This window comes from Oncorhynchus gorbuscha, linkage group LG12, assembly GCF_021184085.1.
Source record: "Oncorhynchus gorbuscha isolate QuinsamMale2020 ecotype Even-year linkage group LG12, OgorEven_v1.0, whole genome shotgun sequence".
Lineage (NCBI taxonomy): Eukaryota > Metazoa > Chordata > Actinopteri > Salmoniformes > Salmonidae > Oncorhynchus > Oncorhynchus gorbuscha.
In genome coordinates, this window is record NC_060184.1 from 17,241,705 (window position 1) to 17,267,427 (window position 25,723).

The window sequence follows — 25,723 nt, forward strand, 5'->3', positions numbered from 1 at the left end:
TCTCTCTCCTCTGTCTCTCTCTTCTTCTGTCTCTCTTCCTATCTCTCTTCCTATATCTCTCTCTCTCTCTCCCTCTGTCTCTCTCTTCCTATATCTCTCTCTCTCTCTCTCTCCCTCTGTCTCTCTCTTCTTCTGTCTCTCTTCCTATCTCTCTTCCTATCTCTCTCTCTCTCCCTCTGTCTCTCTCTTCCTCTGTCTCTCTTCCTATCTCTCTTCCTATATCTCTCTCTCTCTCTCTCCCTCTGTCTCTCTCTTCTTCTGTCTCTCTTCCTATCTCTCTTCCTATATCTCTCTCTCTCTCTCCCTCTGTCTCTCTCTTCCTCTGTCTCTCTCTCTGCGCTGTAGATCAAATCAAATCAAATGTTATTTGTCACATGCGGCCTAATACAACAGGTACAGTGAAATGCTTACAAGCCCTTAACCAACAATGCAGCCTCCAAGAGTTTCTGAATGTCCTCTTCACTTCAGTTTGCTCCTCAATTTATGCACCTTGGTTTGAGAACGAGGTAGCGGCAGTGTTCCCTTCCCTTTGGACTGATGGTCCAGGAGGCCCCAGGAGGATCCCAGTCATATCATGGGTGAATGGCAGGCAGGAGTCGGCTGAGCCAATAACGGCTGAAGAGACCCAGCTGCTGTGCTGGAACACCCCAGAGAGGAGGGCACGGCAGCCTGCCTGTCTGTGAATGTTGCTGCTGTGCTGTGGTCTTTGTGGAGCTGCAATCCCCCTCTATTGTTCTGGGTAGAGAAAAGAGCACGAGGCTGACAGACAAGAGAGTCTAGTGGTACTGGAGGCACTGACTAGGCAGAGGGAGAGGCAGCTCTGAGAGGAGGAGGAGGAGGACCCAGGCACTGCTGACTCTTCTGTGATGACTGCCTTCAACAGTGTGTCAGTGGAGCTGCTGCCTGCAGGCTGTAGCCTATGTGGGGTCGCCAGAAACTGCTAACATCCGATTTTCAGGGATACAATATTTTCAACCTAACTGTCGTTTCCCCTGAAAACCAGATGTGGGGACTCAGCTCAGGTCGTCTTTTTACGCCTGCTACGTTAGGTTAGTGGGCTGTGGTATCTGTGGAGCCCAGCTTCCAGTCCTCATGCAGTCTGCCCCAGAGATAGATCCAGCCATTCCTCTGTCATCCACTTGTCATCTAATCCCCCCGTTGCTGAGACCAACACTTCAGTCTCCCTTCCAAGCCCTTTTTCGTGAAGAGTAGGCAGTAGACACATTGAAGTGTGTTCCACCTCTCTCAGGCTGCCAGGCAGCAGTGTGTTCTCTCTCTCCTCTCTCAGGCTGCCAGGCAGCAGTGTGTTCTCTCTCTCCTCTCTCAGGCTGCCAGGCAGCAGTGTGTTCTCTCTCTCCTCTCTCAGGCTGCCAGGCAGCAGTGTGTTCTCTCTCTCCTCTCTCAGGCTGCCAGGCAGCAGTGTGTTCTCTCTCTCCTCTCTCAGGCTGCCAGGCAGCAGTGTGTTCTCTCTTTCCTCTCTCAGGCTGCCAGGCAGCAGTGTGTTCTCTCTCTCCTCTCTCAGGCTGTCAGGCAGCAGTGTGTTCTCTCTCTCCTCTCTCCTCTCTCAGGCTGCCAGGCAGCAGTGTGTTCTCTCTCTCCTCTCTCAGGCTGTCAGGCAGCAGTGTGTTCTCTCTCTCCTCTCTCAGGCTGTCAGGCAGCAGTGTGTTCTCTCTCTCCTCTCTCCTCTCTCAGGCTGCCAGGCAGCAGTGTGTCCCCTCTCTCCTCTCTCAGGCTGTCAGGCAGCAGTGTGTTCTCTCTCTCCTCTCTCAGGATGCCAGGCAGCAGTGTGTCCCCTCTCTCCTCTCTCAGGCTGCCAGGCAGCAGTGTGTCCCCTCTCTCCTCTCTCAGGCTGTCAGGCAGCATTGTGTTCCCTCTCTCCTCTCTCAGGCTGTCAGGCAGCAGTGTGTTCCCCTCTCTCCTCTCACAGGCTGTCAGGCAGCAGTGTGTCCCCTCTCTCCTCTCAGGCTGTCAGGCAGCATTGTGTTCTTTCTCTCCTCTCTCAGGCTGCCAGGCAGCATTGTGTCCCCTCTCTCCTCTCTCAGGCTGCCAGGCAGCAGTGTGTTCTCTCTCTCCTCTCTCAGGCTGTCAGGCAGCAGTGTGTTCTCTCTCTCCTCTCTCAGGCTGCCAGGCAGCAGTGTGTCCCCTCTCTCCTCTCTCAGGCTGTCAGGCAGCAGTGTGTTCCCTCTCTCCTCTCTCAGGCTGTCAGGCAGCAGTGTGTTCTCTCTCTCCTCTCTCAGGCTGTCAGGCAGCAGTGTGTCCCCTCTCTCCTCTCTCAGGCTGTCAGGCAGCAGTGTGTTCCCTCTCTCCTCTCTCAGGCTGTCAGGCAGCAGTGTGTTCTCTCTCTCCTCTCTCAGGCTGTCAGGCAGCAGTGTGTTCTCTCTCTCCTCTCTCAGGCTGCAAGGCAGCAGTGTGTCCCCTCTCTCCTCTCTCAGGCTGTCAGGCAGCAGTGTGTTCCCTCTCTCCTCTCTCCTCTCTCAGGCAGCAGTGTGTCCCCTCTCTCCTCTCTCAGGCTGCCAGGCAGCAGTGTGTTCTTTCTCTCCTCTCTCAGGCTGCCAGGCAGCAGTGTGTTCTTTCTCTCCTCTCTCAGGCTGTCAGGCAGCAGTGTGTTCTCTCTCTCCTCTCTCAGGCTGTCAGGCAGCAGTGTGTTCTCTCTCTCCTCTCTCAGGCTGCCAGGCAGCAGTGTGTTCTTTCTCTCCTCTCTCAGGCTGTCAGGCAGCAGTGTGTTGGAGTGGCAGTAGGTTCAGGGGGTGGAGGCTTGTGTGTGTGTGTGTGTGTGTGTGTGTGTGTGTGTGTGTGTGTGTGTGTGTGTGTGTGTGTGTGTGTGTGTGTGTGTGTGTGTGTGTGTGTGTGTGTGTGTGTGTGTGTGTGTGTGTGTGTGTGTGTGTGTGAGGTGGGCTGTCTTTATGGTCCTTCACACAGGTGTTACTGTGGCAACAGGAAAATAACTGGCTTGCCATCACACACAGTCTCCTGTTTTCCCTTTAAAGCAATCTGTTACTCATTATGCTAGTGTACACACCTTGCCCCCTCCATCTCCCCACAGTCTCTGTCTGTTTCTGGTGTGTGTGTGCACCCATTCGCATGTCTGTCCACTGTCCGTCCATCTGTCCATCTGTCTGGCCCAGGGATACTGTGTCTCATCCTTTAGATCCACAGTGACCAACGACCAAACTAAGAGGAAAACATACTTTCCCCCTGTAATGTCTACTACTCTTCATGTGACAAAGACTGGCGGACACCCCACACCCACACATGATTAACATCGCCCACAGACCTGTGAACAGAAAGACCTAGAGAGAGGGCCAACAATTATGACTCATTGTGTTGGTGGTGCTGAGAGACTGAATAAAATAAGCCCCCCCCCCTCTCTCTCTCTCGGAGGGGGGGCACAAGCTCTGCAGATAGCATATGAACAGGTCATAAGTCATATCTAAATGTTTAGGATGACAGGAAATTTAAAACGGAAAATGTTCTCTCAGACACATGGCAAAATGTGTAGAATTAGGAAATTAGCTTTAAAACTGCAAAACGTGTAGAACAGTAGAAAATTAGCTTTAAAACTGCAAAATGTGTAGAACAGTAGCTGTAAAACTGCAAAATGTTATTGCGAAGCTGTGGTATGCCACTGTCCACTGTCTGAAGGAGGAGGAATCTGTGTGAGTCACACACAACACTGAAACTCAGGGACAGGATGCTCAGCTCCTGATGTCTGTGGTGTGGCTGTGGTTGTTGTGGCTAGCTCTGGTCCACAGCCCCACAGTCTCTGTGGTGTGGCTGTGGTTGTTGTGGCTAGCTCTGGTCCACAGCCCCACGGCCTCTGTGGTGTGGCTATGGTTGTTGTGGCTAGCTCTGGTCCACAGCCCCACAGTCTCTGTGGTGTGGCTGTGGTTGTTGTGGCTAGCTCTGGTCCACAGCCCCACAGTCTCTGTGTGTGGCCGTGGTTGTTGTGGCTAGCTCTGGTCCATAGCCCCACAGTCTCTGTGGTGTGGCTGTGGTTGTTGTGGCTAGCTCTGGTCCATAGCCCCACAGTCTCTGTGGTGTGGCCGAGGTTGATGTGGCTAGCTCTGGTCCATAGCCCCACAGTCTCTGTGGTGTGGCTGTGGTTGTTGTGGCTAGCTCTGGTCCATAGCCCCACAGTCTCTGTGGTGTGGCCGTGGTTGTTGTGGCTAGCTCTGGTCCATAGCCCCACAGTCTCTGTGGTGTCGCCGTGGTTGTTGTGGCTAGCTCTGGTCCATAGCCCCACAGTCTCTGTGGTGTGGCCGTGGTTGTTGTGGCTAGCTCTGGTCCATAGCCCCACAGTCTCTGTGGTGTGGCCGTGGTTGTTGTGGCTAGCTCTGGTCCATAGCCCCACAGTCTCTGTGGTGTGGCCGTGGTTGTTGTGGCTAGCTCTGGTCCATAGCCCCACAGTCTCTGTGGTGTGGCCGTGGTTGTTGTGGCTAGCTCTGGTCCAGGGCTCCATAGTATCAATTAGGGCTCTATATCCTACTCTAGCTACTGGATGGAGCACGAAGGAGGAAGTGGAGGAATATTTTGCGTCCTGCTTTATGCTCTTCTTCTGTAAATTACTGCTCACAATTTCTAATATATTATCTCATTCAGCATGTATTAGTGCCGTTGCAAAACATTGTTCAACAAGAATTTCTTATTGGACAAGTTCAGGTAGTCGCTCCCCATTTAGGTTCATTTTCTTTCATTTGGTGTCTAGTGGATAAGACCTGGATGAGCTAATAATGTAATAACAAAGCATCTATTATTTATCAATCAGGACAACTCTAGTATAAGAGACTGTTTTTTTATTCAACATTACAGCATTTTACCTTACCTGTACAATTTGTGCTTATTGAACCCTTATTTCACCAGGTAAGTTGACTGAGAACACGTTCTCATTTACATCAATGACCTGGAGAATAGTTACAGGGGAGAGGAGGAGGGGATGAATGAGCCAATTGTAAGCTGGGGATGATTAGGTGGTCATGATGGTATGAGGGCCAGATTGGGAATTTAACCAGGACACCGGGGTTAACATCCCTACTCTTAAGATAAGTGTCATGGGATCTTTAGTGACCACAGAGAGTCAGGACACCCGTATAAACGTCCCGTTTAAATGAAAATAATAAACATTTGAGAATAAATTACAGTTCAGATACATCTGAATAATGATAAAACATTTGAACAATTCTTAAAGTGATACATCAAATCACTTGAAACAAGAAAGAGATGTAAAGCTTTGAACTTAATAAAATCAATTAAATCGAAATGTGACACTTAGTCTTTGTTTTTATGTGTTTATTAACACATGAACAAAATAATATTGAGACAAAATATAAATAGAATTCAGGCAATTCCAATTTTTAATTAACAACTGCGTTTGCCAAAAAATACATTAAAATGTAATGTTTGTGATTAAGATACTGCATCATATTCACAAACAAGAGTAAGGAGGAATGTTATTGAGCATAGGCAACTGTGCTGAGAGCTTAAAGAGTGAAGCAAAACAAAGGACGCTCATACAGTGCATTCGGAAAGTATTCAGACCCCTTCCCTTTTCACACATTTTGTTACGTTACAGCTTTATTCTAAAATTGATTAAATTGTAATTTTTTCTCTCACCAATCTACACACTGGCCTCCATCATTCTTAAATGGAAGAAGTTTGTAACCACCAAGACTCTTCCTAAAGCTGGCCACACGGACAAATTGAGCATTTGGGGGAGAAGGGCCTTAGTCAGGGAGGTGACCAAGAACTCGATGCTCCAGAGTTCCTCTGTGGAGATGGGAGAACATTCCAGAAGGACAACCATCTCTGCAGCACTCCACTAATCAGGCCTTTATGGTAGAGTGGCCAGACAGAAGCCACTCCTCAGGAAAAGGCACATAATAGCCATTTGGAGTTTGCCAACAGGCACCTAAAGGACTCTCAGACCGTGAGAAACAAGATTATCTGGTCTGATGAAACCAAGATTGACATTTTGGCCTGAATGCCAAGCGTCACGTCTGGAGGAAACCTGGCACCATCCCTATGGTGAAGCTTGGTGGTGGCGGCATCATGCTGTGGGGATGTTTTTCAGTGGCAGGGACTGGGAGACTAGTTAGGATCGAGGGAAAGATGAGCGGAGCAAAGTACAGAGATAAAAACCTGATAAAAACCTGCTCCAGAGTACTCAGAACCTCAGACTGGGGCGAAGGTTCACCTTCCAACAGGACAATGACCCTAAGCACACAGCTTGAGTGGCCCAGCCTTAGCCTGGACTTGAACCCGATCGAACATCTCTGGAGAGACCTGAAAATAGCTGTGCGGCGACGCTCCCCATCCAACCTGACAGAGCTTGAGAGGATCTGCAGAGAAGAATGGGAGAAACTCCCCAAATACAGGTGTGCCAAACTTGTACCATCATACCCAAGAAAATTCAAGGCTGTAAACGTTGCCATAGGTGCTTCAACAAAGTACTGAGTAAAGGGTCTGAATTCTAAAGTAAAAGTGATATTTCAGGTTTTTTTAAGTATACATTTCATAAGATTTTGAAAAACCTGTTTTTCTTTGTCAGTATGTGGTATTGTGATGTCATTGTGGAGTATTGTGTGTCGATTGACGAGGGGAAAAAACAATTTAATAGATTTTAGAATAAGGCTGTAACATTACAAAATGTGGAAAAAGCGAAGGTGTCTGAATACTTTCCAAATGCACTGTATTTACTGTCACAGTGTGATCTTGAGGCCTTTGCTCCACTAGGAGATAAAAGGATAAAGTCAAGTAACTGTGATCAGAGCTCAGGTCTTCAGTCGTAGCCTACTCACCAGTCAGAGTAAACACATTAAGGAGATTCATCTTCTAGTCCATAGTACCTTGACCAGGCACTAATGTAGTCAGTGTGATTAGGGTCGAGACAGGTACAGGAGTGTACCTTCTATAGTGTTCATCAGCTCTCCGGGTGAAGTTTCCCTTGGTACAGATCTAGGATCAGCTGTCCCCCAATCTTCTTGTTAACCATTAGTGGGGAAAACTGACCCAAGATCAGCGTCTAGGGGCAACTTCTAGGGCCCCTATAGTGTTGGAATGGCTGCCTTCTGGATCCCCATAACTGTGTCATAAAAGCAGTTCTCATTGACCACAGAGGTCAGGCTCTGCACACTGAAGTCCCTCCCCAGCAGGGCATTAAGGTCCACACACTGGGGGTCATTATCCTGCCCTCCTGGACCCTGCAGACTGCTAGCCCTCCTCTGGGCAGCAGGATGGGGCTGGTGGGGCCCCGGTCTGAGGTGCTCCTGCTGGGACGCAGCACTCCTCGGCCCGGCCTCCCCTGTGAAGTTGAGTCTCTGGAGCTGGGCCTCCAGGGCACTGGTCAGGGAGCACAGCCGGGCCCTCTTGCCCAGCGTGGCGCCCTCCAGGCTGGGGAGGCCCATGGTGGAGCGGCTGTGAAGCTGGGGCTCCGAGTGGGTGTCTCCCGGGCAGGGTTGGGTTGCACCACTGGACACACTGCCGTCATCAGAGTGGTGCTGGTGGCCTGCAGTCCTCATGGCCTGCAGTTCCTGTTGTCTTCTCCAGGAGCTGGCTCTGACCGGTGCAGGCTGGGTCCTACGAAGGGAGCCTAGGTACTCTCTAGAACCTCTCTCTGATAGGAGGGGCCTACAGGTCCAGTCTCGAAGGGAGCGAAGAGCTTTCACTACACTGGCCTTATTCTCCAAACCACTGGAAAAGACACATATAGATCCATATGAGATCAAGTCAATTAGGCACTGCCATGTTAATTCCAATGTATATATTTTGTTCTTCTCGCTTCTTCATGACAGATAAAACATTCATTATCTCTGTCATTTTCAATGTCACCTGCTGCAGAGCTGGAACACGGTCTCTGGTCTCCCCTCCACCTGAGACTTGGTATGGACCAGCTCCCAGATACATGGGCTCTCTGTTCCTGCTGCGCTCCCCAGGCGGACCTGCACCGCCGACACCGGGACGAGCCAGCGGAACTTGAAGGCCTCCAGGTCCCCTGAGCGTGACGTGGTCTGGAGCACATTAACCCATTAGAACTCCAATGACGTCATATCACATGTATACAGCATGAAGTCACCAGTACAGTTTATCAGACGTGTTTGAGACTCACCATCCTCTTTCTCATCTTGCTGCGCTCACGGTACACCAGGATCACCGCTCTCTTGAAAACTGAGCAGAGAGGAAGGAGCAACTAGATTTTAAGTCAGATATTTTTGATTGTTGTAATAAACACACATTTGAACATATTTGAACACCATATCATCCAGTCAGTAATTCTGGTTCAACTCTTCATTGTAAAAAGTTCCACTCACCAAACAGCATTAGCTCAGGATGTTTCCTCATGCGACCCAGGGAGGAGAGAGGGTTGAGCCATTTTAATGAGGAGTGGATGAGGAACTCTCCCATGGAGATCTCTGTAACCTGGAGAGGAGAGAGGATGACACAGTCTGGGAGGTTAGTGGTTTAAAGGGTTCACTCTGTGATTCATGTAATTGTATAAAAATACTATAATATAATGTATATACACTACATGACCAAAAGTATGTAGACACCTGCTCGTCGGACATCTCATTCCAAAATCATGGGTATTAATATGGAGTTGGTCCCCCTTTGCTGCTATAACAGCCTCCAATCTCCTGGGAAGGCTTTCCACTAGATGTTGGAACATTGCCGCAGGGACATACTTCCATTCTGCCATAAGAGCATTAGTGAGGTTGAGCACTGATGTTGGGCGATTAAGTCTGGCTCACAGTCTGCGTTCCAATTCATCCCAAAGGTGTTCGATGGGGTTGAGGTCAGGGTCTGTGCATAGAATATCATTGTATGCTGTAGAATTAAGATTTACCTCCACCGGAACTAAGAGGCCATCTACTTTGTCTCACAGATCACGTCTCACAGATTATTTCACATACACTCAGAATTTTACATACACTAAATTGACAGCTTGGAAAATTCCAGAAAATGATGGGTGATGATGATGGGTGAGGATAATGATGGGTGATGATGATGGGTGATGATTTTGGTGCGAAAAGTGCAAATCAATCCCAGATCAACAGCAAAGGACCGTGTGAAGATGCTGGAGGAAACAGGTACAAAAGTATCTATATCCACAGTAAAACGAGTCCAATATCGACATAACCTGAAAGGCCGCTCAGCAAGGAAGAAGCCACTGCTCCAAACCCGCCATAGAAAAGCCAGACTACGGTTTGCAGCTGTACATGGGGACAAAGATCGTACTTTTGGAGAAATGTCCTCTGGTCTGATTAAACAAAAATAGAACTGTTTGGCTATAATGACCATCGTTATGTTTGGAGGAAAAATGGGGAGGCTTGCAAGCCGAAGAACACCATCCCAACCGTGAGACACGGGAGTGGCAGCATCATGTTGTGGGGGTGCTTTGCTGCAGGAGGGACTGGTTCACTTCACAAAATAGATGGCATCATGAGGTAGGAAAAGTATGTGGATATATTGTGTTCCGTTCCTGTCCTGTCGGTTCCTTGTCTAGAATTCAACATCTCAAGACATCAGTCACCTGCTGTTCAAGATCGAGTAAAGCTTTACTGGATTAAAGACTCTTCCAAATGGACAATGACCATCTCAAGACATCAGTCAGGAAGTTAAAGCTTGGGTCTTCCAAATGGACAATGACCCCAAGCATACTTCCAAAATTGTGGAAAAATGGCTTAAGGTCAACAAAGTTAAGGTATTGGAGTGGCCATCACAAAGCCCTGACCTCAATCCCATAGAAAATCTGTGGGCAGAACTGAAAAAGCATGTGCGAGCAAGGAGGCCTACAAACCTGACTCAGTTACACCAGCTCTGTCAAGAGGAATGGGCCAAAATTCCCCCAACTTATTGTGGGAAGCTTGCGGAAGGCCACCCGAAACGTTTGACCCAAGTTAAACAATGTAAAGGCAATGCTACCAAATACTAATTGAGTGTGTGTAAACTTCTGACCCACTGGGAATGTGATGAAAGAAATCAAAGCTGAAATAAATAATTCTCTCTACTATTATTCTGACATTTCACATTCTTAAAATGAAGTGGTGATCCTTACTGACCTAAGAAAGGGATTTTTTACAATGATTAAATATCAGGAATTGTGAAAAACTGAGTTGACATGTATTTGGCTAAGATGTATGTAAACTTCTGACTAACACTATACATTTGATGTCATTTAGCAGACTGCTTTACTTTTATCCAAAACGATGTACAAGCAACTTACAATCGCATGATTGCATACATTTTCATATGGGAGGCCACAGCGGGAATCAAACCCACAACCCAGGCGTTGCAAGCACCATGCTCTACCAACTGAGCCACATAGAACCTATATCTTTTGTAATATCACTCATATAATGGTATGACTGGTGGCTATGCTCTACCTCTTTCTCAGGACCACTCTGCTCTGCCACCAGCTGGTCAAACACAGTTCCGTAGTCCTCGTAGATCTTCTGCATCTCATTGATGTGACTGGCCACTTTCTCCATGGCTCTCAGAGCCTCTGATAGAGAGATAGAGAGAGAGAGAGAGAGAGAGAGAGAGAGAGAGAGAGAGAGAGAGAGAGAGAGAGAGAGAGAGAGAGAGAGAGAGAGAGAGAGAGAGAGAGAGAGAGAGAGAGAGAGCAGCACACACCAATAGAGCTCAAGCCTAGCACATCAGACAGACCTGGCAATGGGTGTGTGCTGTGTGTCTTATGGTTTCTGTGTGTGTGTGTGTGTGTGTGTGTGTGTGTGTGTGTGTGTGTGTGTGTGTGTGTGTGTGTGTGTGTGTGTGTGTGTGTGTGTGTGTGTGTGTGTGTGTGTGTGTGTGTGTGTGTGTGTGTACACATCCCTGTATGAGTCTATGCATGCTCATACATAAGCCCTGTCATATGTAGTCCTACCTGTGAGGTGGCTGTGCTCCTCGCTCTCTGAGTCGGTCAGGGAGACCAGCTGTCTGAGCAGCAGGGGGTACTTGAGCACCCTCTGGACTGGCTTAATGAGGTAGGACTCCAGGGTGGATGAGTGCTGCTTGGTGGGGTTTCTCGCCTCCAGGAACTGCTTGAAGGCCCGGTCCGTCTTCGCTGTAAACCGGAAATTAGGACTTAGGCTAAGTGTGTGGATGAATCACAAAAGCAGGTATTGATTCCCTGTCTTTGCACTGGCTTTTCAGATGGAATTTATGATTAACTGAGTAGACTGTATATTTTGGTCTAGTGTAGATGAGAAAGCAGGCTTTTGATCCTCAGAACTTTCACTGACTTTTCGCTTAGATGTCATTTTCTAGCCTATGGTTGAACAGGGTACTACTGTAAGTGGGATGTTCAGATCTAATGTACATGAGGTAGCATAGCTATCAGCCTTACCTCGTTCCAGAACCTTTTGGACTTTGATGTGGTTGGCACAGAAGCCGCTGTAGAGCTTGAAGTGGTCGGCGTAGTAGAGAAAGGAGCCCCCCAGCGAGAGAAGAAGTTTCTGGATGCAGAAAGAAAAAGAAGAGAGAATGCACAGTCACTTCCTGTAAACATCCAACAGGCCTACCTCTGACTAACACTGCAGTCAGTAGGCTAAGTAACATCCTGTTAATGAAACATGAATCTTTCCCACTAGACCTTCAATATGTGTTCCAAATGGCACACTATTCCCTACATAGTGCATTACTGTTGACCAGAACCCTATGGGAATAGGGTGCCATTCACACATAGGGAGGCGATTCACACATATCACCAGACTTGTTGTGGATATACTGTACCTTGAATTGTTCCGGGGTCTCCAGGGAGCTGAAGTTGGGGGAGGAGGCGATGCGCTCCTCCAGGGTGTGTAGGAACACTCTCTGGAAGTCCAGCATCTCAGGCAGACTGCCAAACAGAGACTCCATCTAGTGGAGGGAGGAGATGACAACAGTTAGAAACGAACCAGAGGACAGAAGATTATTGATCCTTAGAAAGCCTTTATGGGCACCATTTAGCTGCTGTACATACACTACATGGCAAACTAAAATGCTACAAAAGTACAGAATAGAAGATGGAACCATGTCTGAGATCTGAAGACTTGAGTTAACTCCCTAACACCCGGGTTCAAACCCCGGTTGTCACACTAACATACAGCTTACTAACAAGTCATAATCATATAAGCACATACTGTAATGTAATCTTATTGTATTTGACATGTGCTTAGACATGTAAAATTGCCTATATTTAGACATTTTCCATGTAGGCTATATTTTTTATATTGCCTACACCCATCTGTACTGTACCTCATCGTGGCTGAGGAAGGTCTCACTCTGTAGAGGCGTTAGGTAGATGTCAAACAGAGAGCCCAGATCCTGAGGGACAGAGACAGAGAACAAACTTCATCAGACTGTGACTTCACCACTAACCGACAATAACATCATCACTATCAGACTATGACATCATAACTACTAGACTGAAACCTCATCATTATCCGGCGGTGACATCATCACTATCCGACTGTGACATCTTCACTATCAGACTGTGACATCATCATTATCCCACTGTGACACCATCACTGTCATATCATCACTGTCAGACTATAACATCATCACTATCAGACTATGACAACATCACTACTAGACTGAAACATCATCACTATCCGACGGTGACATCATCACTATCAGACAGTGACATGATCACTATCAGACTGTGACATCATCATTCTCCTCAGCCTGACACATGGCGTTAAAGAAGAGGGTAAGTAAATATGCATTACACTAAATGCTACTAGAGATCATTAACAAATAGCCACTTAGAGACCATTCATTAACGGGCAGATCATTAATAAAGAGAGACCATCAATTATAAACCCCCAGAGAGGATGGTCCAGCATTCTCTTAGATAGGGCAGCAGAATGTGAGGGACCCGTGTTCATAAAGTGTATCAAAACAAAAGTGCTGATTTAGGATCAGATCCCCTCTGTCCATTCATTACTATCTAAAAGGCAAAAGTGGTCCTAGATCATAACTCCTACTCTGATACATGTCGTGAATAGGCCCTGACCTCTCTTTTGTGTAGAAGTGCTGATCTAGAATCAGGTTCCCCTTGTTCATATCATCTATTCATCCTTATCTAAAAGGCTAAATGGATCCTAGATCATAACTCCTACTCTGAGACACTTGGTGAATAATGGGCCAGGTATGTACCTTGACGTAGGACTTCTCTGTGTCCACCAATTCCTGTATGACCTTACAGAGCCTCTCAGAGATGGACATGTGTCTGGGGCAGGGGGGCTTCAGGGTCTGGGGAATGGGGGGCTCCATGGAGTAGGGGTTCCTCTGGCCCTCCACCACCACTGCCCCCGCTGCCCCACGGCCCTCTGGGAAGGTCTGGTTCAGCGAGCACACCGTCTCAACATGCTGAGGAAACAGAAGAGAGATGAGTCAGGAGAGATTCTCATTTCAGCTCTGAATATCAAATGACTGCCCTTTACTCTGGGGAGTTAAGTTACAACTCAGCCCTGAATCTACTGCGACAAGCACCTAATCATAATGCCAGTTAAAATCATCGACCCCTTCTGTAGTTCCGAGAGCATGTCTGTCAAACCTCTGTATTTGGAGAGGCAGAAAGTGCACAGAGAGCCAGGTCTATATCCTAAATGACATCCTATTCCCTAATAGTGCACTACTTTCGACGAGGGCCCATGGGTTTAAGCCAGGCTGCTGTATCATGGGCAAAACAGGATCAAAGAGATTTGGACACTGTGGGTAAACACTGCTATTAAGTTTTTCATAAGACATGAGACAGAGCAATTACAGCATGATATCTGATACATAACCGGGAGTCTAGTTACTGAAACAGCATGTCACATCATATACTTCCATCCATCCACATTGACACCATTTTCACTCAAAGATGTTCAGTAGATTTGCCAAAGAAAGGCAGCACAATCGGCGGTAAACACACACACACACACACACACACCAGGCAACCCCCGGTAGCAGGAAGGATCCCGAGCCAGAGCTTTGCCCATTTGTCATCATAATTTCTCCTGTCAGGCTATAATAAAGTGCTGACAAACTGATAAATCCCTCTGGTTAGGACTGTTGTGCTGTGCTGCAATCCAGCTTTAAAATACCCTCTAAAATAGAAGCAAACGTGGACAAATAAGGTGAAAATAAGCATGAACATTTATGGGCTTATTATTTCCTGTAACATGTGTTCTTTGTGTATCTCTCAGGAGCGTGTTGCCTATGTATCCTATAAGTTGTACCTACAGTAAGACCTGAACAGTAAAAACTCTCCTTCCCAAGCAATAACACCAGAACAACACTAGCTACAGTACCAATGCATAATCAGTGCAGTACAATACAGCAGGTCAATTCAAATTGAAGTCAGTCAATTCAGGAAATAAACTCAAATTCCAATTCAGTAATTGCATCTGTTTTCAATGATTTCTCAATAAACTGAAAAGGAGAAGCTAATTATTTGAAATGTTTTTTTGAATTTGAAATGTTTTAACTCAAATCACTTCCTGGATTGAGTGACTTCAATTCGAATTGACTCCAACCCTGCAGTACAGTAACTACAATAGAGAGAGGCATTACATTACAGCAGCTACAGTAGAGAGAGGCACTACATTACAGAAGCTACAGTAGAGAGAGGCACTTCATTACAGTAGCTACAGTAGAGAGAAGCACTACATTACAGTAACTACAATAGAGAGAGGCACTACATTACAGTAGCTACAGTACAACCAGCAGAGTGATGCTGTTGGCTGCCTGCTCGCGGGCCACACAGGAGATTACCTCATCCAGCAGCCCAGCCAGCATGTCCTTCAGGGACTGTCTGAGAGACGGCAGGGAGAAAGTCCCAGGGATGAAGTCCCCCACCCCCACATCATCCTCCTGGGACAGAACCCAGCACATAGCCCCGCTGGGGGAGCTAGATAGAAACAACATGCTACACGCCTGGCTGGGCGTTCTGACCTCCGCTGGTAGCCATTCATCCCCGGAGTTTGTCGAACCTGAGCCAGTACTCTCCTGGCCACTGATCTCATTTTAGCAGGTGCTCTGATCACCAACACAGGACACGCCATCAAACACACCATGCTGCTCTTAACCTGAGACACACACACACACACTCCATCTCACCTGGCCGAGCTGCTCCGTCCCATCAGCGGGTTGTGGTTGTTGTGACAGCTCCTGAAAGGGAGACGTTACAGAGCATTCTGGAAGCTCCTGGGGCAGCAGCACATCTGAGAGATAAGCAGACAGGACAGTATGATTCAAGATGGGCCAGAATGCTTGTGCACAAACACACACACACACCAACACACACACACATACAGGTGCTGAGAGGGAATTCCTGGTTTAAAGCACTGGAGGCAGTTTTACAGCAGTCCGTTGGATGAATGGTGGATGTTCTGTACTGGCGGGGAGGTTAAGTGCACCTGACTGGTGTCAACCACCATCGATCTGGCTTCACTACAAGCCCAGCAGGCAGGAGCAATTCATTTGGCCTCGCACCTACTCTCGCAGGGGTCTTATACAGCTTACTTGGCCTCACACCAACAGGAATAAACAAGTTTTTATCATCTATTTGAAACAGAGTAGAGACTATCATTATACACTGAGTGTACAACACATTATGAACACCTGCTCTTTCCATGACATAGACTGGTGAATCCAGGTGAAAGATAAGACCCCTTATTGGATTCCTTATTAATGTCACTTGTTAAATCCACAATCAGTGTAGATGAAGGGGAGGAGACAGGTTAAAGAAGGATTTTTAAACCTTGAGACAACTAAGACATGGATTGTGTACGTTGTCAAGAACTGCAACGCGGTTTTTCACTCTCAACAGTTTCCTGTAACTCAATATTAGGAAGGTGTTACCTAATGTTTGGCACACTCAAGTGTAAATTCAGTATCAGTTTTTCAACAATATATATAAACTTTGTTTGTCAGTGATTTAACGATGGCCTATGCTCATGCCAGTAATCAGTGATCTAATCACATACTATTGCATGATGTAATGAAGACAATAATGATCCTAGCTAGCTCCATCATGGAGTGACCGTGCTGCGCTGCCCAGACCAGTCAGACATGCCAGCTGTCTTCACATCCTCTTAATTGAATCAGCATGAGGCATTTGAATGTCTCCAGCCAGGCCTAAACACCCTGTAGAATTGGCTGGGCAGCATGGCATTCCCCTCCACAGACACACTGGCTGATTAATGATACTGCTGCCTGAGGCCCTCTCGTGCTGAAAAATGAAAACCTACCGGTAGAAGACACCGAATGCCCTCCAGTAAACCAAATGTTGAGTTAGTTCAAATAGGTTAAGAAGTACCCCAATGTCCATAATAGTATCTGTATGAAGATGAGGAATGTGAACTTTAGAATCTTTAGAACAAGAAGTCCCGTTTTGAAACGTAGTCAATAAAGTGGTGAATTGGGAGCTTTAACAGTGTGAGGGCCTTCTTGTTCTATACTAGTATTCTTTATTAGCCCAGCACCTATGTTTTTAAGGATGTGCGTATGACCACAAACTTTTCTATAGAATGTGCTTTTTATACCTGTAGGCCAGGGGCCACAGTGGCTGGGTGGCGGTGGTGCTGGCTGCCAGGGGCCACAGTCTGACCAGACAGAGGTATGGTCCTCAGTGGTCGTGTCCTCTCGTCTGAGCAACAGATGGAGGGTCTGGTGGCTGAACAACAGGTGCGTCAGACCCATGTCCAGGGAGGACACACTGGTCCCATTCAGAAACAGGATCTCATCCCCCGCTCTCAGACCTGAGGGAAAGAGACATTACTAATCAGGCTGTTAGTGTTTGTTACTAGGTAAGATACATCATCTGTATTGTGTGTTCTATTCCTGAAATAAAGTCTGTTTATTTATGTTAAATAATTAATTGAATTAAGCTGCCTTCTTGAACCACCTTTACTATTGCAGTTTTACATTCCTAGGACAGTAGTGGTCCAGACAATTCTTTACATCTTGGTCAGAGCGCCAGCACACCATAACTATGAATTGACGTACCTTCAGTGAAAGCCAGTCCCTCTGGAGTGACCTCACTCACATAGACATGGCCTTTCCTGGTTCCGTCTACATGGCCCATCACAGCAAAGCCTACAGGTGGGATAGGTCAGAGGTTAAAACAGTAACACATGATATTATACTGTAATAAGGTAACCGAAGTGTAAATAAGCATTTTTTTGCAAACACACACACACAGACACAAACAAACGCACACACACAATCCCCACTACACACAATCCCTACTCACCAAAGTCCACTGCTGTGTCTGGGCGGGACAGTTGTATGGTGAAAACGTTGAGCGGGAAGACCTCTAGCTCATCATACACCTTTCAGAAGAAGACCATAGAAGAGTGAAGAAGAACTCATCAACACATAATCAATGTACTTCCTAAAGGGGCAAGAAATGTTGTCTCTGAAACAAAATGATAATAATCCTGGAATTATGGTTTAATATTGAAATGTATTGACTACGAGATAACACAATAAGTGACTGAATAAATCAGTGAATGCTTACCAGTGAATTGCTACTGTATAGCTGGGGCCTTACCAGGTCTCGTAGTGGGTCTGTGAGTGCTGGGGAGCTGGTCTCCGTGTCCTGACCCACCAGCCTTCTCACATGCAGGCAGTGCTGGCTCGGGTCCAGGTGCCTGTCCTAGTTCAAGACCCAAGTGAATGAGTCAATGTGCGACCCAAGTGAATGAGTCAATGTGCGACCCAAGTGAATGAGTCAATGTGCGACCCAAGTGAATGAGTCAATGTGCGACCCAAGTGAATGAGTCAATGTGCGACCCAAGTGAATGAGTCAATGTGCGACCCAAGTGAATGAGTCAATGTGCGACCCAAGTGAATGAGTCAATGTGAATGAGTCAATGACCCAAGTGAATGAGTCAATGTGCGACCCAAGTGAATGAGTCAATGTGCCCAAGTGAATGAGTCCAAGTGAATGAGTCAATGTGTGACCCAAGTGAATGAGTCAATGTGAATGAGTCAATGACCCAAGTGAATGAGTCAATGTGCGACCCAAGTGAATGAGTCAATGTGCGATGAATGAGTCAATGTGCGACCCAAGTGAATGAGTCAATGAGTCAAGTCAATGCGACCCAAGTGAATGAGTCAATGTGCGACCCAAGTGAATGAGTCAATGAGCGACCCAAGTGAATGAGTCAATGAGCGACCCAAGTGAATGAGTCAATGTGCGACCCAAGTGAATGAGTCAATGAAGTGAATGAGTCAATGAGCGACCCAAGTGAATGAGTCAATGAGCGACCCAAGTGAATGAGTCAATGTGCGACCCAAGTGAATGAGTCAATGAGCGACCCAAGTGAATGAGTCAATGTGCGACCCAAGTGAATGAGTCAATGTGCGACCCAAGTGAATGAGTCAATGTGCGACCCAAGTGAATGAGTCAATGTGCGACCCAAGTGAATGAGTCAATGAGCGACCCAAGTGAATGAGTCAATGTGCGACCCAAGTGAATGAGTCAATGAGTCAATGTGAATGAGTCAATGAGCGACCCAAGTGAATGAGTCAATGTGCGACCCAAGTGAATGAGTCAATGTGCGACCCAAGTGAATGAGTCAATGAGCGACCCAAGTGAATGAGTCAATCTGTGACCCAAGTGAATGAGTCAATGTGCGACCCAAGTGAATGAGTCAATGTGCGACCCAAGTGAATGAGTCAATGTGCGACCCAAGTGAATGAGTCAATCTGTGACCCAAGTGAGTGAGTCAATGTGCGACCCAAATGGCTCCCTAATCCATAAGTAGTGACCTACTTTTGATCAGGAAACAATGAGGCCACGTCCAGAATGCCATATTATTCCTTATGTTGTGCACTACATTTGCACTACACCATTGCACTACTTTTGACCAATACCCATAGAGGGCTGTATTTAAAAGTAGTGCACTATATAGGGAATAGGGTGCCATTAGTGACATCGCCTCAGTGTGTCAGAAATGTTCAGTGTCTTCAGCTACGGTAGCTAGCTACACTCCCGCACAATCATTAACACTCTTCATGTTCCCAATCAGCTAAAATTATGCTGTAGTGAATGAACTTTCTATGGAGAGAAAGCATGAATTATTGAGGAATCCAGAGCAATTAAACTAGTAGCTGTTCTGTACAATTCTCTTCTATCATTCCCGGTTTGCCTTTAACATCCATATCAGTCACTGGAGTATTCACCGCAAAATGCTGACTTCAGAGTTAGGAGAGTGTTGAAATGTATTAATAATGAGGCGATAGATGCAGTATGCTTACCTTACAGGCCAAAGATAGCACATCTGATACGAGGAAATCGGGTTTGATGTGCAGAGTAACTGTTTGGCTTTCGGGCATATTCACACAGACTGGAGGTTCCAAACTGCTGAACCAAGGGTTGCCTTTAGGTGGTGCTATCAACTGCACTTTGGCAAGAGCGTCCAATCTCTGTTACGGAGAGACAAAGAGGGAGGAGTTCATTTAGGTTTCTTAACTGACAAAAGGTATTTTATAAATAGGTGTTTTATATTTAATTAATTAAATAATTAAATCAGGTATAAAACATCTCTCTTGGCATTGTGGTGAAAAGTTCTGAATTCTGTGACTTTTGCCACATTAACTCACATTAACAAAAATCTATCAATTGTGGATGTTTAATTAAAACCCCAACAGAAACGTGTGTTTTCATGCCAGTCTCAGCTGACCTATGTGTCTATCGAACTAAAGCCAAAAGACATTGAAAGCACACAACAACAGGTCTGTGTGGGGGGGGGGGGTCCCATTCTCTGGCCGTACAGAGGGCTGTCACTAGGTGACAATGGAATTCTCCGTCGGCCTAACCCCCCCATCCCCCAGACCCTCGAAGGGCTCTTTGCCCTCCTCACGCCTGCCTGTTTGCATGAAGCAGGGTCAACATACCAGGATGCTGCTGTGACAGCTGTGCTAACCCCGACCCCGTGTGAATAGAAATCCCCCCCTCCATTCCTCCATCCCACCCCCCTCACTGTCCCCCTTAGGCTGAGATTGATCAACAACAATACTCCTCGACTAGGTCCCAAATGGCACCCTATTCCCTATATCGTGCAATGCCCATAGGGCTCTGGTCACTATGTGCCCGGGTCAAAAGTAGTGCACTATATAGAATATATGGTACCATTTTGGATGCACTTCTCCCTAACACCTGGTTCTAGAGCAAACATAGGGGCATTATTTGGAAACTTTCTTCAACAAAGAAGAAAAAGGTTGATGTATCAAATGTATCCATGACAACCTAAAGTTATTGAATAGAATATTGCAATGTGGTTAGCTAGTGAAAGATGAAGTGTTCACATATTTCCACTGGTTGCAGAAATGATGAGTTAACATGTTGGAAAATGTTTTCCGGACAAAGTGCTTGCTGTACCTCAGAGCTGCTGTGGTTGAGGACATGGCCAGCAGGCACTCCAACACTTTGTCCTTCAACAACCTGCAACATGGAAAACACACACATTCATAAGTGACCAAGGAGCAGAATGCACACTAAAAAATAACTACCTGGTCTATATTTACATATCTTTTAAAATGATCTCTCTAAAACCAAAGGTTTTGATACTATTCGGATCCAGACTGAGACCTAAATCAGCCTCGGGAGGATCTATGGGAAGAAATAATGGGTTTGGTGATGTTGAAATTACAGGTCTGGGAGTCAGGCAGATGGAACGGCCCTCATCAGGCTGGCGGGGATGGAGACTGTCTCCCCTACACCAAGATACCAGTCTGCCCTCAGCAGGGATACCTCTACCACCACCAGCAGCAGGCAGGACCACCACAGAGACAAGATACATTACCTGTGTCAACAAATGCCAACAGCTTACTGGAACTAAACAACAATCGCAGTACAAAGGACTCAAAATGCATGAATGAGCATTCAGTCATTTTACATCTGTACCTTTTCTGACTGGTTGATTTGACTCGCTGACATTACAGCTCTCTGGAAGCGATTACAAGGCTCTTAAAGTGATCAACCCCCAATCACCATACAATAAAAACAAACTGCTGTGCTAGCAGAGAGAAGGGGGTAGAGTAGATCCCCTTTGGTAAATGTGGGGCTGTAGGACGTTTAGTGGGACAGCACGGCGGTTTACACAGACCATCTGTTTGTCGCCATTGGGCTGGCATGCTGCAGCTTACAACAATTAACCACATGTGGCTTCTAATGTCTGTTCCATCTCTGTTCCATTGAGTGGTCTAGCTGGCCTCTATAGTGAGATTATGCTTTCTCTGACTCAGCCTCATAACAAAGAACTTCACTGCTGGGAGATTTCTTCCTATCTGCCCCATGACTACGGAGGGAATCATGTACGGATTTGGGCACTACTGTACGTTTGACCTGTGTACAGAGATCAGAGGCCGTCATGTTATACACTGAGTGTACAATACATTATGCTCTTTCCATGACAGAGACTGACCAGGGGAATGCAGGTGAACACTATGATGCCTTATTGATGTCACTTCAATCAGTGTAGACCAATGGGAGGAGACAAAGGATCTTTAAGCCTTGAGACAATTGAGACAGAATGTGTATGTGTGCCGTTCAGAGGGTGAATGATCAAGACAAAAGATGTAAGTGCCTTTGAACGGGGTATGGTAGTAGGGTGCCGGGCGCACCGGTTTGTGTCAAGAACTGCAACGCTGCTGGGTTTTTCATGCTCAACAGTTTCCTGTGTGTATCAAGAATGGTCCACCACCCAAAGGACATCCAGACAAGTTGACACAACTGTGGGAAGCATTGGAGTCAACATGGGCCACCATCCCTGTAGTCACTTTTTACACCTTGTAGAGTCCATGCCCTGACGAATTGAGGCTGTTCTGAGGGCAAAAGGGGGTGCAACTCAATATTAAGAAGGTGTCTTTAATGTTTGGTATACTCAGTGTATGTGTGTGTGTATTATATTACATAGTGACCATCTATTACCGTGATAGTTCTGATTACCCAGGCCCCCCTGGGCATTACCAACGTATGCTGCCTGGATCAGCAGCATATGGACATGTGAGTTAACAGACTCCAGGTGTGACTGTGAGATGTATCTTTCAGAATGTCAACACAGAGCATGTGCAAGGGGGTGAAGTGGGCTTACTATGTACATCCTATCATCATATTATACAAGTCAATCTGTCGAATGTAATGTCCCACTGACTGGACAGAACTAAACAATGATGGTGGGGAAGAGGGGCCCAGTGTGGCTTGTCCTTCACAGGAGTCCTAAGGATAACAGATCCTATCAACATCCCAAAATAGACCACTCTCTGAAGGCTAGCTGTTTATCAGACAGAGACAGAGGGAGATGCAGGCACTAAAGCTGGGATATGGGCTGGGGGCTTGGACAAGGACAGTGGTTGGGGCTGCAGCAGGGGCTGGGAAGGCTGGGGAATAGTGCTGGGGCTGATGCTGGGATAGGGGCTGGGGAATAGGGGATTGGGCAGGGACTAAGACAGGGGCAGTGGCTGGGACAGCTGGGGGCTGGGACAGCTGTGGGCTGGGATAGGGGCTGGGACAGCTGGGGGCTGGGATAGGGGCTGGGACAGCTGGGGGCTGGGATAGGGGCTGGGACAGTTGGGGGCTGGGATAGGGTCTGGGACAGCTGGGGGCTGGGATAGGGGCTGGGACAGCTGGGGGCTGGGATAGGGGTTGGGACAGCTGGGGACTGGGATAGGGGCTGGGACAGCTGGGGGCTGTGATAGGGGCTGGGACAGCTGGGGGCTGGGATAGGGTCTGGGGCAACTGGGGGCTGGGATAGGGGCTGGGACAGCTGGGGGCTGGGATAGGGGCTGGGACAGCTGGGGCCTGGGATAAGGGCTGGGACAGCTGGGGGCTGGGATAGGGGCTGGGACAGCTGGGGGCTGGGATAGGGGCTGGGATAGCTGGGGGCTGGGATAGGGTCTGGGGCTTGGACAGTGGTGTTGGAGAGTACTGACTTGACTTCAATGACTGATGATGAGAATTTCAGCAGGTTGCTAACTACTGCCCCTGACCGGGGAAAACAAAACAACTCCCTCAATCATTGCCTCAGTTTGGAATGTTCGCAAACGACGTACAGGAAAGATAGCTTTACGATGAGCAGGAAAATGTTGCAAGTTCAACCCTGTCCGTCTGGCTAATTTATGGGTTGGCGAGGAGTCAGTTAGTGCTTGAAACACATTCCACTTCTTCTCTGCTGGATTTATCAAACATGCTCTCTGTTCAAAAAGCCTCCAGAAACGTGCTGTCGGGTCCGGAGGCAAGAGGTCTCTTGTAAAAGATTGTTTATACAGGTGATAAAAAGGAGAACGGGGAAAAAGGCAAACATGGGCGCCACAGCAAATGGGGTAGCAGGGGGTAACCCGCACAGATCTGTCCCAGCTGACAGGTTATGGGGTAGCAGGGGGTAACCCGCACAGATCTGTCCCAGCTGACAGGTTATGGGGTAGCAGGGGTAATCTGTCAGCACAGATCTGTCCCAGCTGACAGGTTATGGGGTAGCAGGGGGTAACCCGCACAGATCTGTCCCAGCTGACAGGTTATGGGGTAGCAGGGGGTAACCCGCACAGATCTGTCCCAGCTGACAGGTTATGGGGTAGCAGGGGGTAACCCGCACAGATCTGTCCCAGCTGACAGGTTATGGGGTAGCAGGGGGTAACCCGCACAGATCTGTCCCGGCTGACAGGTTCAGTTAACCTAATAAAGGCTTTGGGAGGGTAATCCAGAGGTTTATCGAGTACAGAACATTATCTGCCTCCTCAATGAGTTATTCTTTACTTTGACCACTCACGTGGGAGTGGGAGGTTCTAGGGAGGTTGTAGGAAGGTTGTTGTGAAGTTGTAAATAGGTTGTAGGGCGGTTGTAGGGAGATTGTAGGCAGATTGTAGGGAGGTTGTAAGAAGGTTGTAGGGACGTTTTAGGGAGGTTGTAGGAAGGTTGTATAATACCTGGGACATGGACTGCCTCTTCTCCTTGCTGCGTTTGGTCAGGGTGTCCAGACCCTTGAGGGAAGAGAAGATACCCCTCTTGTTCCGTGGCTCCCGGGAAAGAGATTGGCAACGCCTCCGCAGGGTGGCCTCGTCACGGGTGCAGATCTGACAACAGACATTAAAAGACATCACTTCTGTGGTTAGCGACTTATTTTATCTGTATAAATTTCTGTCCAGAGAACAGGCTGATGTTTTTTGATCATAATAAATATAGCAGCATTCAATAACATTCTTAATCGCTTTCTTAAACGGGGATAAATAACGAGTTTTCAATGGAACTGGTCCAGAGAACGTGTGAAATGTCAATGTCCCAAGTGGAGGGTTGATATGGGTGTAAAGCAGTAGATCACCAGGGCATGAAAGGAGGAGACAGAGAAGATCCCCAGGCGTCCCAGGGTGGTTTTGGAGGGCCGTCCGGCCACGGCCAGGAGACTCTTAGGGTTGGGGAGCTCACTGCCCTGCAGGCTGGCCAGGTAACAGCGCATCCGGAACAGGTCGATGTTGAACTTCTCCAGGTTCTGCTCCCATTGCTGGATCTGGGGAGAAACAGACAGACAGACAGACAGACAGACAGACAGACAGGTCACATCACAGTACACAGGGTTAGAGTCACTCTCAAGGTGACAGGATTACTTCTCCACCCTCTTATTGACAATGAGAGACCAGGCAAGGCAGAAACACATGCTCACAGTCACACCCAGAACCATATACAGGACATAGAGAGAGTTTGGCCAACTTTGACACAGTTCACCATGTTAGCAACCTTATTTCAAAAACTGTTGGTGATGTGACATTACACAAAGCAAAACAGCAGCAAAGGGTAGCCTAGTGGTTAGAGCATTGGACTAGTAACCGGAAGGTTGCAAGATCAAATCCCCGAGCTGACAAGGTACAAATTTGTCGTTCTGCCCCTGAACAGGCAGTTAACCCACTGTAATGAGATGTGGCTCTGGTCCCACCATAGCACACAGAGGGCGACGAGGTGACTGAATGGCATCAGGCAATCAAAAGGGGCGTGTCTAACTGCAGAACAAGTCACATGGCTCATTGGAGCTATGCCACATAATCACATTAAATCGCCCTTATCCAACACACCCAGGGAAGAGGAACGATCATCTTCATTAGTGTGCTACAGAATAAAACGTCCTCCTCATCTTCATTGGTGTGTTACGGAATAAAACGTCCTCCTCATCTTCATTGGTGTGCTACGGAATAAAACGTCCTCCTCATCTTCATTGGTGTGCTACGGAATAAAACGTCCTCCTCATCTTCATTGGTGTGCTACGGAATAAAACGTCCTCCTCATCTTCATTGGTGTGCTACGGAATAAAACGTCCTCCTCATCTTCATTGGTGTGCTACGGAATAAAACGTCCTCCTCATCTTCATTGGTGTGCTACGGAATAAAACGTCCTCCTCATCTTCATTGGTGTGCTACGGAATAAAACGTCCTCCTCATCTTCATTGGTGTGCTACGGAATAAAACATCCTCCTCATCTTCATTGGTGTGTTACGGAATAAAACATCCTCCTCATCTGCATTTGGTGTGTGTTCTGCAAAATGTTCCCCTCATCTGGGTTTCCCATTACAACAGACTTCTATGTGGAGTGGACCGAATGTGTTGTACTAGTCTGTTAGACTGAGAACATCTGGAATACAAATGACTTTCCTTATGTCATCTTGCTTGGGTCTGAAAGCATAAAACCCCAGTTTCAACAAACTCTGCTGCCAACACATCTGGGCTCATGTCAGTATGTTCCACAACCACAAGGAACGGTGTAATAACGTAA

At 47.2% G+C, this 25,723-nt stretch overlaps 1 protein-coding gene across 2 annotated transcripts in view; it reads right to left on the reverse strand.

The window, feature by feature from the left end:
- Positions 1-6,284: 6,284 nt before the first annotated feature.
- The window catches only part of LOC123990615 (rho guanine nucleotide exchange factor TIAM2-like), a 77,160-nt gene continuing 57,721 nt past the window's right edge, over positions 6,285-25,723 (reverse strand). Inside the window, exons 7-25 of one of the 2 annotated variants that reach the window (XM_046291250.1) lie at positions 24,285-24,470; positions 23,893-24,039; positions 20,351-20,413; positions 19,228-19,395; positions 17,516-17,620; positions 17,216-17,294; positions 16,969-17,058; positions 16,506-16,721; positions 15,079-15,182; positions 13,132-13,344; positions 12,229-12,297; positions 11,725-11,850; positions 11,339-11,447; positions 10,877-11,056; positions 10,377-10,495; positions 8,304-8,412; positions 8,102-8,160; positions 7,825-8,003; positions 6,285-7,686 (exon numbers count right to left, since the gene is read on the reverse strand). In XM_046291250.1, the coding sequence (XP_046147206.1) occupies positions 7,041-7,686; positions 7,825-8,003; positions 8,102-8,160; positions 8,304-8,412; positions 10,377-10,495; positions 10,877-11,056; positions 11,339-11,447; positions 11,725-11,850; positions 12,229-12,297; positions 13,132-13,344; positions 15,079-15,182; positions 16,506-16,721; positions 16,969-17,058; positions 17,216-17,294; positions 17,516-17,620; positions 19,228-19,395; positions 20,351-20,413; positions 23,893-24,039; positions 24,285-24,470 (2,967 nt within the window). In that variant the 3' untranslated portion in view covers positions 6,285-7,040. Of the gene's footprint in view, positions 7,687-7,824; positions 8,004-8,101; positions 8,161-8,303; positions 8,413-10,376; positions 10,496-10,876; positions 11,057-11,338; positions 11,448-11,724; positions 11,851-12,228; positions 12,298-13,131; positions 13,345-15,078; positions 15,183-16,505; positions 16,722-16,968; positions 17,059-17,215; positions 17,295-17,482; positions 17,621-19,227; positions 19,396-20,350; positions 20,414-23,892; positions 24,040-24,284; positions 24,471-25,723 lie in introns of both variants that reach the window. The other variant, XM_046291249.1, reaches the window with a different exon arrangement.